An 18,096-nucleotide genomic window follows, 5' to 3' on the forward strand; every position below is an offset into this window, starting at 1 on the left:
ATGTCGGCTGTACAGTCCTCAGAATACCACTGAGTCAGGCTCTCGCTGACACCCTTGTATTGTTTTTCTACCCATTAACCACAGATAAATGACCTACATATTGTGCTCGTTAAAGCCTCATTTTTTTCCCTTTGCCCCTTTGTTGCTAAGAGCTCTCCACCTCCCTGTGCAGACCCTTTTGTTTTCTAGAAAGCTCCCAGGTTAGCGAGTGCAGTCATTGTCTAGGCAGACTGCAATGATGAACCACACAAGATGCACTTTTGCTTTGTCCTCCTGCCATAAAGCAGTTCACTGGCAATAAAAAAAAAAAAAAGAAGATAGTCAACCCACTAGAAAGATATCAAAAGAAAAATATACAAAAGCCATAATACTGTATTTGCTTCTATTGTGAATACAAAATATAAAGTGGTGTACACCAATTCTGATTTGGTTTCCCTAGACACTTCTACGTTTTCTAATTACATCACTGCATCTCATGGATCACTTTTATTAAAAGCATCATTACTACTGTTGGCAGCAATTTACAGTTTATCTTACATGATAGCAGTTTCGAAAAAAAAAAGAAAGAAAAAAAAAAAGAAAAGAAAAAATAAACACAAACATTTACAAAGTCATGTCTGTAAACTTCAAGGCTAGTTTAGAGTTGAGGTAATGCTGTTTAGCTTTGTGGCTAAAGTAACAAAGTTCTTTAAATTAAAAACAAAAAGGAAAAAACAAAAAAGGTACCTGATTTTAATTTTATGCTCAAACCAGTGCATTATAAATTTCATGAGACGACTTAACTGTAGTTTTGTCCTGTAACGACTTTAGCAGTGAGTGTGTTAAAAAGAAGAAAAAAAAACAACCAACAAAATAATAGGATACTTTTCACATTCAACAGCTGCCTCGTATTGCTGTGCCTCCAGACAGAGACGTCACTACATCATGGAGATTGTCTGAAACGGTTTTGTGTGTGTGGAACCCTCATATACAGTCAAAAAAGGTAATGATATGTAAGAAATTCATCTTGACCTTCACAGCAAAAGAAAAAAAAAAGACAAATAAAGATAAATAACTTCATAATTCCTTAAGCAGCCTTTCCTTCGATTTGCACCATTATTCCAAAAAAAAAAAGAAAAAAGAGTTGCTGCTTTCATAATACCAACGGTAAAAAAATAATAAAAATAAACCGCTGCAGCGCATTATGTAAATTTTCGTTAGCAAAAAAATCTGTCCTCCAAAACGTTTGCGAGAAATTATAAATAATGCACTGCACAATACTTAATGACCAAAATACCTTTTTGACACATCCGTGTGACATGACTTAGATTTTTTTTTTTTTTTTTTTTTTTTTGCTACACTATTTTACAGAACAGCTTATAAAAACTAGGTATGGACATTTACTGTGAGTGTAAACAGTAGGACTACCACTTGAAAAAAAAAAGTTTAGAACACTGTAACTGAGACTGTTATTCATCGTCGTCCTTTTCATTTTCATCCCCGACACTGGGCGAGTCCATTTCTTCTCCATGTGCTGTTTCATCTTCCAAAACGGATGAATCTGCTGTTTTGTCCAGGGTCTCCTCTACATCACTGGCTTCCTGGCTCTCTGCTTCCCCTTTGTCAGTGGCCTTTTCTTCACTAGAGCTTACAGCAGTCTGAAGTCCAGCTAGTGATGTGAAACCAGGCAGTGTCAATCCTCCAAGCCCTGGAGGTAGAAACATGGATGGGTAGAACAGGCCTGGAGCCATGGTGGACAGCAGGAAAGGACTGAAGGCCAGAGTATTTGCAGTTAACCCAGCCGTGGTAGTAACAGCAGTAGCAGCACCAGAGTCAGTAGCATTAACATTGTCTGTAGTTTTCTCAGAGTTTTTGCCGTCCTCATCACCTTCTGCCTTCTCAGACTTTGAAGTGCCACCTTCAGTTTCTCCTTGACTGGAAGCAGCAGTAGAATTACCACTGCCAGCTGCTAAGGGGTTATTTAGAAGTCCACCAAGCCCAAACATGTTGGGTAGCCCTGCCATGCCTGGCAGCATTAGAGGCAGCATTGCGGCAGGGTTTTTAGAATCGCCTCCAGCTGCAGCAGCTGTCGTGAGACCTGAAGGGAACCCCATAAGACCAGCGAGCTGGAGAGATTGCAGATTCTGAAGATTCTGAAGACTGGCAAGATCCATTCCAGCAAACAGGCTATTCATCAGCAACGGGTTTATTCCAGATGTAGAGGCTGCAGCAGCAGCAGCAGCGGCTGCTGCAGCTGCTTTGGCAATTTCACTTTTCGGCCTTCTCCCTCTTCGGCTAGCTCCCTCTTCCCTTACAACAGGTCCAGTCAGAAGTCGGTCAAACATTGACTCGGGTACAAAACCCTAGAAGATGAAATATTTGCAATTAGAGAAGGAAAAACAAGAATCAGTACTAGTATCATGACAAGACAACATCCTCTACCAGTAGAGAAAAGAAGGTTCAGAGACAAAGATTCTTTACTGTAAGAGCAGTGAGACTATGGGACTGACCCTATAAGATACAGTGATAAGTTCAACAGAGTCAAATATCGTACGGTATGTGGAGTTTTCTCTCCTAGAAGGGATTAATACAATATTCACTGCATCTAGGACCCTAGTTTAAAACAAACTTTATTAGGCAAATTAAAAGATAAGTGAAAAGAAAAAAAAAAGGTGTTTCAATGAGGTATATGTGCTGAGGTTCGGTGAAAATAGGGTTAATTCAGGCGGGTGCTATAGGCTTTAGAGCTTTCACTGGGTTCTATAATCTAATAGATCCTGGTGTAGATCATACAGGTGCTTGATAGATCTAATCTAGTCCCATGTGCTCATAGTACGCTCTCCATAATTCTAGGACAGGGATCAGCAACCTTCGGCACTCCAGCTGCTGTGAAACTACAACTCCCAGCATGCACACTTACTCGGCTGTTCTTGTAACTCCCATAGAAGTGAAAGGAGGAATCTGGGAGTTGTTGCTTCAGAACAGCTGGTGTCCCGGAGGTTGCCGATTCCTGTTCTAGGAGATGTGCAGGGGAAGTTGTCCTTGAAAAGAGTGACCCCCAGCCTCTGGAACTTTGGGTCTAAGCCTACTGGACCCTTCCTAACCTCTACCTCTCTCGTCCGACGCATTTCGCCATGGAAATGGCTCATCAGGGAGCAGCGTGGTGGGGTATATTGGTAAAATAGCATAGTCCTGGATAACAGGTTAAATCATATTTTACTTACAGACTGCTTAACAATGTCTGTCCAGTCTGGAGCTACAGCAAACTCCGGGTTCTCTTCTAACCAGCGAGGAAGATCCCGCATAGGAGGGGCCATTGCACCACCCATCTGTAATGTGCAAATGAAAAATCAGTGGAACATAAATTATGAACAGTGGATTAAAAATCTAAAACAGACAACCCATTTGTTCTATTGTCTAGATACTAAACCATCAATGGTGTGAGATTTTAATGGAGTTGTGTAAGAGATTCCCTCCATGACTGGTACTGCAGCCGGTCTCCAATCTCCCACAGATATAAATTATATACCCTATTTCCATCCATTTAATTGCTTCTTTCTTAAGAGCTAATGCTTATATTGCTCCTTAAATTGGCTTCAAAGTAAGCACACCACCATGCGAGGTAGGTGCCCTCAGACATAATTATACTAGAGATGAGCTAATCTATTCGGCCCATCAGTAGGCCTCCTTCACCTGTAGGGGGCCTGTCCACGTGCCACAGGATTGACCAGTCCCGATATTTTGCCTGGCCATGACAATTTCCTGCCTGTGCTGCTGCTCTACTTAGCAGTGCTAATCAGAGCAGCTGTGCAGACAGGAAATGGTCATTTAGCCACGCCCTGTCAATCTTGTGGCAGGTAGTCGCCACTTCACCGGCGGGGACGGCCCCCCGCCCCCCACCACCACCAGTGAAGAAGATGAGACAAACCAATGTTAAAAGCCCTGCTGATAAGATGAATAGGTTTCCTCATCTCTAAATTATACCTTTCTTGTAAAAATTTGGTCCTACAATCCCTTAAATTCTTCTTATTTTTATGTAAATAAGGGTTTCGGTGCACCGAAGGAAGGGCAGCTCCATTTTGTGCACCATTGTTCCATCAGTATGGTCACCCAGTGTTTTCCCCTCTTGTTTGATTTACAGTCCCTGAGATTTCATCGCTGGTAGCAATGGCAAAGGGGAAGATGCACCAAGAACCTTACTTGCATAAGAATAAAAAGAAGCTTTTCTTAGGATTCAAGGACTGGTTTTGCACAAGAAAAGTACGATTATGTTTCGAGGCACCAACCCTACATGGCGGTATTTTTACAGACTCTGGATGTGACGGCCTCCCTTTAAGGAATGAGTGCAACATCCAGATATAAGCATTACCTTCTTTCCATTCCGTTTATTGACTACAGGCACTCGTTCATCTCCCGTTAATGTATTAATATCCAGTTTATTAGGATTCCGACATCTGTGACGTTTTTGCTTCGGCTTTTGAAATGGGGAGAACAACATATCTGTGCTCTTCTGTAGAAGACATTTAAGAGACAGTTTTTGATTAAATAATTAAGTAATAAAGCAGATTACATCTATGTAAAAGAACTCTTGGCTAGTACTAGGTTTACAGCTAAAATGTTTAAAAATGGCGCAATTTGTTGTACTTACTGGTACATAACTTGGCATATCAACGGTGTACGTAGGATGTAATTTCAACCATTCAACCAAATCTTTATTTTTGGGTGCATCTTCCCCCACTAGTCTGGTCCCATCCTCCAAGTTAATAACAGGGATCCGGGTTTCTGGCTCCAGCTGCCCGGGAGATGGAATGTTTCTGGCTGGTGGTGTTTCAATATCTTCCTCGTATGCTTTGGTCAAATCAGCATCCTCCTTTAGAGAGGAACAATTAAAGGATTTAACTTAAGGAAGCCATTTAAATCTTACTTAAAGGGGTTGTCCCATGAAAAGTAGTCTACAGTTTTTAAACTAGCACCTGGATCTGAATACTTTTGTAATTGCATGTAATTAAAAATTTTGTATAGCCACAGAGTTATTCAATAAAATGTATCTGTATAGCGCCACCTGCTGTTTGTTCTTTTTCTTATTTCCTTGTACAACTCACTGAGAAGGCCGCACATGCTCAGTTTCATCCACCAACTGCCTCCTGAGCTGTGATAGGGAGAGAGCCCCAGCAGAAAAGACACTCCCCTTGAGCTGTCAGCTTGATAGAAATCTAGCAGAACAATGAATGGGGAGATCTCTGGATCCATGTGAGGCACAGGGCTGGGTCTAGGGATTTGATAAACCCTTTAAGACAATTTTACATTTACACAAAAAATGGTCAGGAGGAACTTACTTCAATCAAGAAAGGCAGAAAAGTATTTAATTCTATAATTGAAAGTGGTTTTCCAAATTGTGTTCACCATTATCGATCCCATTTCCTAGTTCTAGCTCGACAAACAGGCAATGGATAGAAATGCCCATCCTAAGCCGATCACTGACTGAGGAAGTTCACTGCTGCAGTCAGTGGTCGGCTGAGCGGACATTTCCAGCCATCTTGTGTGCTAAACTGGAACCAGATCGTGGAGAGCAGTGGGGACCAGAGCATGGCATCAAGGGGGACAGATCAGGGTGAGTAATGCTTCTTTTTCATTTCTAACCTGGTCTGGCCCTTTTTAAAACAAATCACCCCCTCCCCTCCTTCCCCAGTCACCCTACATATACTGTACACAGCCTATTAACTTTAAGTACATTAACAGTGTGCTGCACTTCCTTACCGCAGATAATGAACTTCGCTTGTTGCTCATAAACAAAAGATCGAGACCTTCTACGTTTTTCCTTCTTCCCCTTCTCCTCTTCATTGGAGGTTCTCCATCTATTAAAGAACCGTTGAGAAGATGCCTGGTAGGTGTGCAAGAAAGACCTGCCTGCAGTCGCTCCATTTGAGTTTTGAAGGCATCAGAGACAGGGGTGGAGGAATTAGGCAAGATAAAGTTAGGAGTAAGAGATGCAAAATTTGAGGTAGAACTTGTTGCCTCCCTGGAGGCATTCGACAAATCCACAACAGTCTCTTGTCCATTTTCTGTCCCTACTTGAGATCCACGCAGCTGAGCTACCATCTCCATAAGATTTCGCCTTTTGGCAGCCCTTTCTGCTTCAACCTCAATTTTCCTTCTTCTCCGTCTACGCCTATGTGGTACAGACAGGCTCATTGCAGCATCCTAGAAATGGACAGGAGACCATTAATATTAAGCAAAAAATGAATATGAAACATGGTAGTGCATGCATGAACCTGTCAGGACATATGGCTCTCCAAATACCTGTCAAATGTAATAATCCGGCAAGCAGCCTGTGATAAACGTAGTGCACCCTTATGTCGTGATGCATAAAAATGGAGTACAGATACGCACAAGGATAAAGTTATGCAGCATAATGCCACATTTCTTGGCCATACAAAACAAACTACTAACACATGACCTCTTGTCACATGGTACAAAATCTTACCTTTCCAGGAAAAACAAGCGAAGAACATACTGTACATTATGAGAAGACACCAGAGTAATGTCAGGGAGGGTAACTTGCCTGAGACATTTGTGGAGACGCACTGATATCTTCACTTCCACTGAAGTTGCCCTGGGCCACCATTGAGAGCTCGGCGAAGCTTCTCTTCTGCAGTGGGCTATCCAAGGCAGTTGGTGTGTACCCAGGGATGAGCCCCGGGAACTCAAACATCTGGCGTCTATTTACTGGCCACTTTCCTTTCAGTACAGTCTCACAGATGTTGTCTAATCGATTGATCATCACCCGATCCTGCATCATACCAGGAAAAGCAGAAATGACAGAAGAAATTAAGAAAATAAGTTGAACACAATGTTTTCGGTTTAAACAAAGAAAGTAATTCCTGCCTAGTTCTCATAGAAGGCTTTTTTTTTTTTAACTACTTTTTGTTACCATTCATTTAACTTGTGTGAGCCTAAGAACCTCTTTCAGCTTTGTGTATTATGGAGACAAAAGAAGAGTTACTGCAGGGGGTAAAATAGTAGGCAGTGTCTGCATATACGCCGAACTCCTACTGTTTGAGGCCGTAGAGCATTGTTTCTTATAATCATCAGCTGGAGAGTAAAGAAAGAAACATCTGCTTCCAGTATCTGGCAATTGCCAGAGTTTTTGAGAGCACACCGGCCTTGTTTTCGGAGCGGTTCCTCATTAGCGTCACTACTAATAAAGTTCAGTATTATAAAATCTTCACCACATCTACAGGATAACAATATTCATTCCAAATCTTTCATCACTTTATTTACTCCACAGCAAAGCCCTCAATTTTAAATCTTTAAATATAATCAATCATTTTGAAACCCTTTTCCCAAATGTTTAAGCTGCTTCACACAAAAGTTTACATTCTCGACAGTTACTGTGCAGGACCCATTGTGACATCTCCATAGCATTTTTCAAGCAAAACCTCTGAAAACAGAGACACTGCTCAAAGACCACAACCAGAGCACAACAGCTGCTGCAAACCGCCTCCTTTCCACAGGAATAAGCCTATTAGCGTCTTGTTTTTATAACCAGATGGCCATGTCATGGTGATTAGGAAGCTTTTTTGCCTTATTATAATCTAAAACATACAGTGAGCACATCACAGCCATTACTACAGAGTATATTGTATACTAGAAAGAGGAACATACCTTGGGCCAGAAAGAAAAGGAAAATGTCCTCTCGCGAAGCATATGAAGTCCAGACTGATCACAATCCTCCAAGAAGAAAGCATCTCGAGTTTCGTCCCTAGCAGTACTCAGGGATGCATTGCTTTCTTCGTCAAAGTTTTTATCTTGAGAAGTTATTCCAGCTGGAATGAGAAAAGGTTCATATAAGTAGATCGTATCTAAAAGGTGGCCATAGACATTGAAATATGAATGGCCGATCCAGCTGATTTTTAAGGAATTCCTTACAACCTATCCTCCTGTGAGAATGCAGATACAAACTGTCTGCAGAGCTCACCAACATTGGTTGGATCTGCAAATGAATAGCTAAAGCTGATACAGAATAGTGATGAAATGGTGGGATGTCTTCTACAATATGTTCATTAGCAGCATCTTCACACACACACCAAAAGGCCATTATTACCAAAAGGGCCCTAACTCCTATGGTATTTTAAATAGGTTGTCCAGGATTACAAAAATATGGCTGCTTTCTTCAAGGAACATCTGTTCATGGGTCATGTCTGACATGACAGCTCAGCTGTACTGAAGTGAATGGGGCTGAGCCGCAATACCATACACAACCAGTGGACAGGTAATGAGTCATTTTAGGGGGTATGGGGGGCAGCCCTTTAATGTGTGGCCTGCTCTCCTAGCCATGTCAGGGAACATAAATTGCAACCCCTATTAGCTTTATTCTGTACTGCACACAGGGTTGTCAGTTTATAAATGTTGGGCCAGGGAAGAGAAGGTCGACAACTAGAATAATTTGCATCAAGCTAACCTACGTTCCCACCACTGTTTTATATTGATTGGTAATGGTTGGCAAGGTGATAGGACTTCTCCCGCTAGAATGGCATATGGGATCAGTAACCTCTCCAACATACCTTCTGCTTGAGAGGACTCCTCAGACTTGTCATCATCATCCTCCAATTTCTCATCATCTTCTTCCGAGCCCTTCTCAGAATTGGATTTTGGGTCAACATCTGGAGTCATATCTGCATCTTTGATCTCATGTTTAACAGGGACAGGTTCAGGGTCACTCTCCTGTTTCATTGGCTTCTCATCGGGCTCCACTTGCTCCTCCTCTTTAACCTCAGCTTCTTCCTTTATTTCAACATCTTCAATCTTTTCAGACTTTACCTCATCCTGCTCTACCGCTTTTTCATCCCTCACAGGAGTGGAGGGCATTATAGGTGGTGTATCACTATAACTAGAGCCAGGTGGTAGAAGGATGGGCATGTTTGGATGTGCACTTCCTCTGTTTTGAGCAAAATTCCTATGCGCCTCCAGAAAAGATAATTCTGGATCATTGAGGATATGATAGTCTGTCCTACTAACGCCATGTTTTGCCGCACCAATCAGTAAGTCTCTGTCATGTTTCCCACTCTCCCACCATTCCGGTAAGTCAAGGCTTGGCTGGCATAATTTAAGCCGTTCATTTAACTGAGGGTTATTAAGAACTTGTTCCCTTATTTTGCGCAGAAGTTCAATGCGGTAGAGTGTTCTAGAAGCACGTTCCTCCGTTATAGGCTCAATCATAGAAAGATCACACAAATCTATTAACAGAAAGAGAAAATTGTAGAAAAAAAAAAAAATAATCTAAGACTAGATCATAAGTTGAAGCTAAGTAACTGTTCCCAAAGTTGCCAACTGTCTTACATACCATCTTCAGGCTTGTTTGACATGCGACACACTCTTCTGCACATCGTCACAAAGCAGTTGAAATACTTCTCCAAACTCTCATCAGACTTCTTATCAAGACGGGCAAAAGCTCTAAATTGGTTCCAGTCGAACTTATGTTTAGCTGTGTCTACGATCACGCCAAATGTAGACACCACTCTATAGAAGTCAGCCTCTTCCCGTCTTGTCCACCTTCAGAAAATGAAAATTGGATTAGTATGCATCCACTGCCATGAGGATGAAGACAACATCTACAAGGTAGAAGGACTTACTTTTGTCTTCGCTCAGTGATAATTGCTTCTCTTTCGGCTTCCAGGGCTCTTACTTCTTCCCGAGGACGTCTCCTTCGACGATCCGTCTTCATTTGTGCTTCTTGCCTCATTTGTTGTCGCTTATAGCTGCGTTGATAGGCAGTGATGAGCCGCCGCAGGCGTGTGGTGAGAGCTGAGGTATGGGGCCAGTATAGCCTGCCCTCTGCATTGCCTTCACCGCTCTTTTCTGCAAGAGGAGGTTGCATTCACCTTTGCTGTTTCAACAGTAATCTTATTCCCAAAATATTAAATATATTAAGCCTATGAAGATGGTATTTGATGGTATTTCAGACCAACTTAAAACTCATGAAAAAAAAACAAAAAAAAACATGAATAGATATCTGGACATAGTGCCAAAAAGTCTAAATCAATGGCATAAGTACTAAACTAAAAAAGTAACACTACAACAGGGCAATATTATTAACATGAAAGGCAAGTTATAGGTCCACTCCAGTTTTTAGGTTACAAAGTTGAACCTGACATTCACATCTAGTGGGACATACCAACCCGATGTTCCCAAATTAGCATGGCTATTCCTCACCAGACTTGCACTTTCTTACCTTGCGTGTCCACATCCATGCAATCTTCTTTGTCCTCAAGGGGAGAGTTGGCGAACTCCTGAGGAACAAAACAAAAAATGTAAGCAAAACTCCTTATTGTAAAAAAGAACTGTTGTGATCGCCTTTCAAAGCGAGTCTGCTGGTGCTTTGCTTCCTGTCTAAGATGTCAAAATATTTTAGAATCATTGCGTTCCAAAAATTCCATATGTTGAGAAGCAACTGTATGTCCTTACATCAATGTCATCTTTAAACTGAAGCCTTGTGGGTTTGTATTCTGGATCTTCATCCTCTCGGTCAAATTCTCCTCTGTCAAAGCAAGAATGAAACAAGTCTCACCACCAAAGCCATAATTTACATTTATAACAAAATATTGCTTAAAACCGTAGCATACCCGTCTCCGCCATCTGCCAGCATATCTGTCCCCCTCTGCTCCGCGGCAATTGCCTTAGCATCAGGCATACCAACTCTCTCCAGGAAGTACAGAGCCGCGTCGGCCCGCATGGAATTGTACTTCTCGTACCCTACAGAAAAGTAATTGTATATTTTAGGTAAGGAAAGGAACGGGCGAGAATATTAAGAAGTCTCGCCCTTCATTGGATGTGTGGAGGGAAGATTTAATTGATCACTCTTTCAATGGCTTTACACCTGATCTGAACTGCTGTTCCGCCATTAAACCAATTTGTTATAGTAACACAAAGAAAGGAAAAAAGCACTAAGTAGCCATCAATTACAGGAAAAGCATTGTCTATATATTTGATTTTCATCTAAATCAGGAAAAGAACTGTAGGTTAAGGCTTTTGTTCACATCGCATGGTCCACCCTCTATTCTAATCCATTGTTTGCCTTCCCTCGGCCAAGCTGCGGCCTAAATTTTTTGACTGCTCTTCTTCCCTCCCCACTCACTCAGTGAACACGGGTTATATGAAAGGCCATCGAACCTGTCTTATTAGGTTTCATGTGATGCATGTCAGAAAGATGACACTGTTCCCTCTACGGTTTTAACACACTTGTTTTGCTTTCTTTTTTTCCCTTCAACTGGCTTTAAGTGACCAGATAGAAAATGGCAGGTCCCAACAGTGCACTGCAGGAGAATGATTTTAGATCTGACTAACCTCAGCTGAGGCCCCCCATTTAGGAGAAAAGCAAGAGGCCGCTGTACATAGGCAGAACAGCACAATTCAATTAGGGTTTGTACTACAACACACTTCTCCTAACTGCTGTAGAGCCTGGAGCCAAACTGTAATCATGAAAGGTTTTATAAGCCATCATTCTCCCCTTTAGTCAGGCCATGCTGCTGAGAATACGCCTGCGACCTCCAGAGAATTGGGATTATAATCAGGAATTGCTCACTGTATATATCATGCCAGCTCTGCATCCCGAGCCTTTCAAAGTTAACAAGGCTGCATCCCACTCAAGGGAGCTGGGAGTTCTCGGCGCTGACATTTGTGAAATATTGCTTGGAACAAAGCCCAGGAGGCACTTGTACAGATTAATAGCAGAGGTTAAGCCCACCATCCACTTTGACACTGGTTGGCAGAGTTAGCAAGGAAAGCAGTGCTAGAAGCAAAGTTTATGGAGATCTATAACACTCTTCGGCCATTATTACTACAAATATGGATTTACTTACAGATCAGTGTTAAATATTTTCATTCCCCACCCACATCTCTTGGATGTCTCACAAAAAAAAAAGGAATTTTTTTTTTTTTTTTAGATCTTTGCCATCTCTACAGAAAAGATAGTGTCAATGGAGAAGGAGTACAATATGTTTCTATATTCGCTGCTCTAGAAAAAGGCATCTATTTTTCCCAATTCCTTGGGAATGCCTCAAAAAATACAGTAGTTGCTGCTTCTTAGAAGATAAATATGGTGAAACCTCTCCACGAGACCACCTCTCTCAGAAGTCCAGCCCTTATGCAGACCAGAACTCCACCACGTATTATGCATATAGGATACCATGCGTTAGAAGATAGTCTCTTTTCAAGGCAGTTTTGGGTGATTGTCTTAAAGAGGTTTCACTGTATGTAACTACAAATGGAGATGCGCTTCGCCCAACATGCAAGACTCCAGTAGAATCTAGAAAGCCATAAGCTAGAGCCTGAACCAGCAGAGGCTTAGCTGGACATACCATGCTTGAAGACGCCAATTAAAAGGGACTTATCAGCTTCATTGTCCCACCAGTCAGTAGGAACTTCTGCATGGAATGGCTCTGGTATCCACACATCTACCTCACTGTCAAGGAAAGTAAAAAACACACATAGTATGAGGCCTCTAAGGCAGTTAGAAAGCAGTCAATAAAGTGCTATATAATATAGTAAAGTCCTGTATTACATAGTATGATATATCTTCGTGCTAAATGATGGCGGGAATAAACCATTCATGGTCCAGGAGCAGGAATTTCAGGCAATCGCTAGACTAAAAAGTAAATACTTGCAAGGTAATTGGATTGTCCATGCACCTCTTACGTTTTATTATAAAAAGTTATTCCTGCCAATCTGTACAGATCCAAATCTATCCAGTGGCAGTGCTGAACTAAAAGATGCTCAATCTATGTACCAGTTAAAATAAAAAAAAAGTATTGGCATAGGCAAAGTGGCTGACATGTTCCATCTAATTTTATCCTTGGCTGTAGCCCATTTTTCAATAGTCTAGCAATTAAGCATGGCAACACGCAAGTGCCCAAACCCATTTAAAAAAATAATTAATGAATAAAATTGGATACTTCTAATTTTATTGCAGAAGGTAAAAAAAAAAAGAAAAAGTGGAAAATACTCAGCTGGCAAAGGGTTAAAGAAAATCAGAGGGTAAAAGGAGAGGAGAAAAATCAAGAATGTAAAAGGCGTACGGCATAATTAGTAACAGCAGGTACAGACCTTGCTCTTCTGCGACAAGGACAAGCCGTACGTTCAACTAACCTTGAGTCAGCACCCTCTAAGATTTTGTCAGCTTGGTCCCCTATCACTTCTTGCCTGAGATAGTACAGCATGCGGACACGCAGCAGGACCCTGGAGAGGAAGAGAAGAGAGGGGGTGAGGGGAGAAAATTCTTAACTTCAGAATTGTTTGCCAACAGTGGCTTTTGGCAGCTGCTGCTGTTCATCCATCATCCTGCCAAGGCTGATTAGCCATGCTGTATGGTAGGCTTGAAGCGTGACAGATGGTGGCATATAATCACCTCTGTGTGGTGCTTTCTGCTGGCTTCCAACGGGCCTGCCTGGCAACCGCTCACGCTGCACAGGGAGGGAGCAGGCTGGGCCCAACCCAGGCGCATTACATTGAGTCCTACCTAGTGCAGCTTGTGAAGTTCAGACACGTACTGCACCGCTGCCTCTGAAGTACTGGAGCAAGTTTGTAAACAACCGAGCAGATGGCTTTCAGTAACTGTTCTGCTTCATTATCTCATAAAATTTCCTCAGCTGCTGCCTTAATACCATTTTTGGAAGCACATCAGAAGTTGCAAGGATAAACGAGATCTATAATCTGTTTTTTTTTTTTTTACTCCTGCCTTTTTTTAAACCACTGAACAATAAACCCTCACAATGGGACGGTGGGTTTTTCGGATTATATAACCATTTGTTTTCTGTAAGGAAGCCAGTTTTATAGAGCTGTAACCACTCGCAAGCCCGTCCTCGCAGGAAGTCCGCACGGCCTGCCAGGTTTAACTGTATGTTGCACGGGGGAACGCGTCAATGTCACTTTGCAGGTGAACTTGAGGCGCTCTTTCAAGTGAATCCATTCAAAACTAGAGACTAGACTTCATTAACCGCACCCTTGCCAGACCTTCGACGGGGAAGTTCACAGTACGCGCATTAAAGGCAAAAAGGGAAGGAGGGGTGATCTGGGACGTCAGCCGCTCGCTGCACCACAGCTACGCTTTATGGCACAGAGACATCTTTTCCCAGTTTAATAGGATGGCACCAAAAAAAAAAAAAAAAACAACATGAAGAACGTCGGTTTTTGGGTTTACACTTATGTTTAGAGGTCAGACTTAAATAGAAGTCCCTTTATTTCAAGTTTCATTAAAATTGCACACAGAAAATAACTTGCCGTAACATAACCCTTTGGGTTGTCCACATCGTAATAAACATTTTTATACAGGAAAGACCAGAAGGACACACTACATACTACACATGGTAACCGCCATCATTGGGATTCTGCAGCTTGGAGACTGGAGCTTGCTGGGCATATAATTAATAGCTAGATGCCTTATTTCATAGACTAGCGAGGAGCCAGATGCTGAGGAGATTCTGCTTGAATGCAGGTCTGTGGGTTATGGCCGACTCATTTATCTATGCAGACATGCAGACTCACTAGGTGGGATTGGGAAGCATTAGCCATTCGTGGTCCTTGAGCTGAAACGTCATCGCTCTGCAGGTGGCAGGCCTTTTGGACAATACTTGTTATAGTTAATGAGGTGATAAAGATGCCCTTGCCTCAATACTTCTCAAGCTATACGGGGGAAAAAAGGTCACATATACAACCTGCCATAAGACTGCGGTGGTGGAATGTATGCGGATGAATTTTTTTTTAACTGCAATCATTCTGGTTCACGTGTGGACATTGGGGCACATTTATCTCATCTTAATAAGCCCTATAGCTGGCGGTGGATCCGCTGGAGTTATTTTGAGGCGCCTGCCTCTTCATAACTTCCAAGCATCCAATGCTGATTCTAAATGTAAAACAGCTTCCGAGCCGTCTTACATTTAGACAAATTTCTATGCCTAAAACAGGCGTATAAAATAATGAATGAGACAGGCCTGCCGGCCCTTCCTTCCCCCACCCCCCCACCCCCACTTTTTTTTAGACTTGGCGTGAGCGGGGAATAAGTCGCAGATTGTGCCGCACCATGGCATTAAGTTTAAAGTCATTAGGACATTTTCAGCAAATGTTATGCAAAAATTCACAACGCAAAAAGCATATTGCAAAAAAGTGCATACTGCTAAAAAAAAAAATCTAATAAAAAACTGCATACTACAATAAAGTGCATACTGCTAATAAAAGTTATCACATGGACAGAACAGCAGCATCTTGCAAAGGTTTCCCCTATAGGAAGTCGAGTTGCCTTGTAACTCTTTCCTTTTCAAAGCGCAAAAATGTTACAAAAGAGTATTGAAGCAAGGAGGGGGAAGAGTTACCAAAACTGAAAAAGCTCAGGAGTAATTTACAGAAACCAGATCGCTTCTTTCATCTTCAAAAGGGCCTCTGACACATGAGATCTGGAAACTGTTGCTATGGCATACTTACCAACAAGTAAAAAGTACAAAAAATTTGGACATCTGAAGCCTGGAAACACCCACAAAACACTAACTCAGGGGTGGACATTAGATTGATAGGGTCCAAATCTCAGTAGCCCCCGCTGATCAGCCTTTTTAAAGGTTCGCAAAATCAAATTAATGAGACAAAAGCTGCAATACCCAGATCAGCCACTACTTAAAGTATGGCGTCCCGAGTACAAACAGTATTCAAACCAATGTAAAACCATGAAGAGGCTTCTTCAAACAGCTGATTGGCAGGGTTCTGAGAGCGGATCCCTAAACGAATATTGATGGCCTATTTTAAGGAAAGGCTATAAAGTTTAAAAGGTTGGATAACCCCTGTAAGGTTTACATTGTATTGTAATAGCAAAAGTCCATCATCTTAAAAAAAATTAAATAAAAAACAACAAAAACACAAAAGATAAACTGTGAAACCAACCTGAAAGTTCACACACTCCCTTACAGGAGCTCTGCTCGTCACACCAAACACTGACCTCTTTGTGGTCAGTGTGTGAATCACTGCTGTTTGCCTCTGGCGTGTGGTCACACCTTAGAAGAAAGCCACTTTCACTACTTACTTGTTACAGTGATGCTTCAGATGCTTTTTGTAGCTATCCTCCTGAAACAAGGCGTCTGGGTTGCAGCTTTGGAGCCAGTCTGCATGTTTGAGCACAGGCTGAGCATTCTGGCTTTTCACCTTCTTTCCTTTCCGTCCTCTGGGTACTGGGGCAGAGAGACCTAAACATGGGCACATACATCGCAATGTCAAAACGGTGCAGATTTCTATAGAGAAGTGCCACAGTCGCATCAGTCGAGCAGAGAGGTTTGCAAATTTGGTGCAACTACCATTCAGTGCCAACCGTCTTCCAAAAATAATTCTATAACATGGCTGCTCATAGCAGTTAAAGGGAACCTGTCATCAACTTTATTTTGTCTTTAGTATGGGCAGCATAAAGTAGAGACAGGGGAGTGTATTTCAGCAGTCTTTCACTTTAAGGTTAAAAGTAAGTGGTTGCCGAGAACCAACATCACAATCATTGCAGACTGGGCCTGGAAAAGAGTCCCGGCCACCTGAGAAGAGTCCTGGTTATTCATCTCCTGCTCTCCTGCCCACCTGCTAATGACTGACAGTCTTCTACCTAGTTTTCTCCCTTTCTCTCTAGGAGAGAACTGCCAATCATCAGAAGATGGGCGAGAGAGCAGGAGATTATGAATAACCAGGACTCTTCTCAGGTGGCCAGGACTCTTTTCCAGGCCTGGGCTGCAATGATTATGATGCTGGTTCTCAGCAACCACTTACTTTTAGCTCATGAGTGACACACCGCTGAAATCAGCATTTCTGTCACTACTTTATGCTGCCCTCAGTGAGGTCATCATAAAGTTGATGGCAGGTTCCCTTTAAATGGTTGACAACTTTGTGAGGCACAGACACAACGTACGACATGCGCATCTGTGCTTTGCACCCAAACCAGAAAACAAAACTGGTGGCCAACTGTATGCTCCATTGGTCCTTGGCCACCAGAAAAATTCTAAGAAACAAAAAAATAATCCAGGATAGAATGCTGGATAACGGCTCATGCACACGACCATTTGCAAATTGCAGATCTGCGAAACACAGATACCAGCCGTGTGCATGCCTCCATTTTTTGTTCAAACTCCTGTAGAAATATTCTATCCTCATCCACAAAACTGACAAGAATACGACATGTTCTACCTTTTTTGCGGGACCGCGGAACGGACATATGGATTGGACAGCACGGGGTGAATGATCGTAAATGAATGGGTCCGCATCCGATCCAGAAAAAAAGGAAATATGATGCGGACGGTTCAAACAGTCAAGTACATGAGCCCTAAGTTGCCAGTTTCCTCGTGCTGACCGGAAGTTCTCTATAAATTAGCACACCTCCAGCACACCATCTCTATGTGTGTAATACTGGATCTCTGAAATAGGAAGCAGATTAGAGGTAGTCACTCATGGTCTGCCTCCTTTGTTGCCAAGCAACAGCGCAAACTCATATGGGCCACAAGTTTGCAAACAGCTGGATTCAGACACTACCCTTAGAGACTCACTTGTTACCAGAGTTTTATCTCAGAGTACTAAGGCCAAATGAAAAAAAACAACTACTAAATAAACGTGACTGTAAGAAGGTGATTTAAAATAACATAAGTTAACATAATGGGTTAAGACATCTTATCGCGGCATTCCTTGTGTAACCTACCAGAGTGGTTGACCAGAGCACGCGTCTGTCCATCCTCTGTTGGTGTAATGAGGTCCCAGATGAAACTTTTAATGTTCTCATCCCCTCTGTAATGATTCAGACAGTAGACCAGAATGGTACGGCAGATGGTTTCCACGTCTTGCTCGGAAAGTTGGCGCTTGAAACGGCCGTGGGAAAGAATATCTATCCAGCGGCCCCACCTAGCACAAAATTGAGAAGGTTCATACTGCGTGCCAAAGGACAAATGGCAATAAGAGCTGTATAAGAATTCAGACGCCTAATAGGTGATGACGTATGAGCTCAGAATTACATCTCTTCAGCAATTGCTGAAAAGCAAATGTTCAACAGTTCTGCTTCGTCTAGGTCACATGTAACATACCATGAACACACAGAACACAGATCAGAGGCCAAGAACA

General features: G+C 42.3%; 1 protein-coding gene across 3 annotated transcripts in view; it reads right to left on the reverse strand.

Annotated features, from left to right (window-relative positions):
- Positions 1-380: 380 nt before the first annotated feature.
- Positions 381-18,096, reverse strand: part of CHD7 (chromodomain helicase DNA binding protein 7) — a 123,579-nt gene continuing 105,863 nt past the window's right edge. For 2 of the 3 annotated variants that reach the window (XM_040431352.1, XM_040431351.1), the window contains exons 22-38: positions 17,681-17,880; positions 16,040-16,199; positions 13,123-13,212; positions 12,336-12,439; positions 10,602-10,731; positions 10,444-10,516; positions 10,211-10,268; positions 9,612-9,837; positions 9,323-9,531; positions 8,544-9,215; positions 7,645-7,805; positions 6,542-6,769; positions 5,737-6,180; positions 4,628-4,849; positions 4,349-4,489; positions 3,204-3,308; positions 1,449-2,342 (exon numbers count right to left, since the gene is read on the reverse strand). In XM_040431352.1, the coding sequence (XP_040287286.1) occupies positions 1,449-2,342; positions 3,204-3,308; positions 4,349-4,489; positions 4,628-4,849; positions 5,737-6,180; positions 6,542-6,769; positions 7,645-7,805; positions 8,544-9,215; positions 9,323-9,531; positions 9,612-9,837; positions 10,211-10,268; positions 10,444-10,516; positions 10,602-10,731; positions 12,336-12,439; positions 13,123-13,212; positions 16,040-16,199; positions 17,681-17,880 (4,117 nt within the window). Of the gene's footprint in view, positions 2,343-3,203; positions 3,309-4,348; positions 4,490-4,627; positions 4,850-5,736; positions 6,181-6,541; positions 6,770-7,644; positions 7,806-8,543; positions 9,216-9,322; positions 9,532-9,611; positions 9,838-10,210; positions 10,269-10,443; positions 10,517-10,601; positions 10,732-12,335; positions 12,440-13,122; positions 13,213-16,039; positions 16,200-17,680; positions 17,881-18,096 lie in introns of all 3 variants that reach the window. The other variant, XM_040431353.1, reaches the window with a different exon arrangement.

This window comes from Bufo bufo, chromosome 5 (assembly GCF_905171765.1).
Source record: "Bufo bufo chromosome 5, aBufBuf1.1, whole genome shotgun sequence".
Taxonomy (NCBI): Eukaryota; Metazoa; Chordata; class Amphibia; order Anura; family Bufonidae; genus Bufo; species Bufo bufo.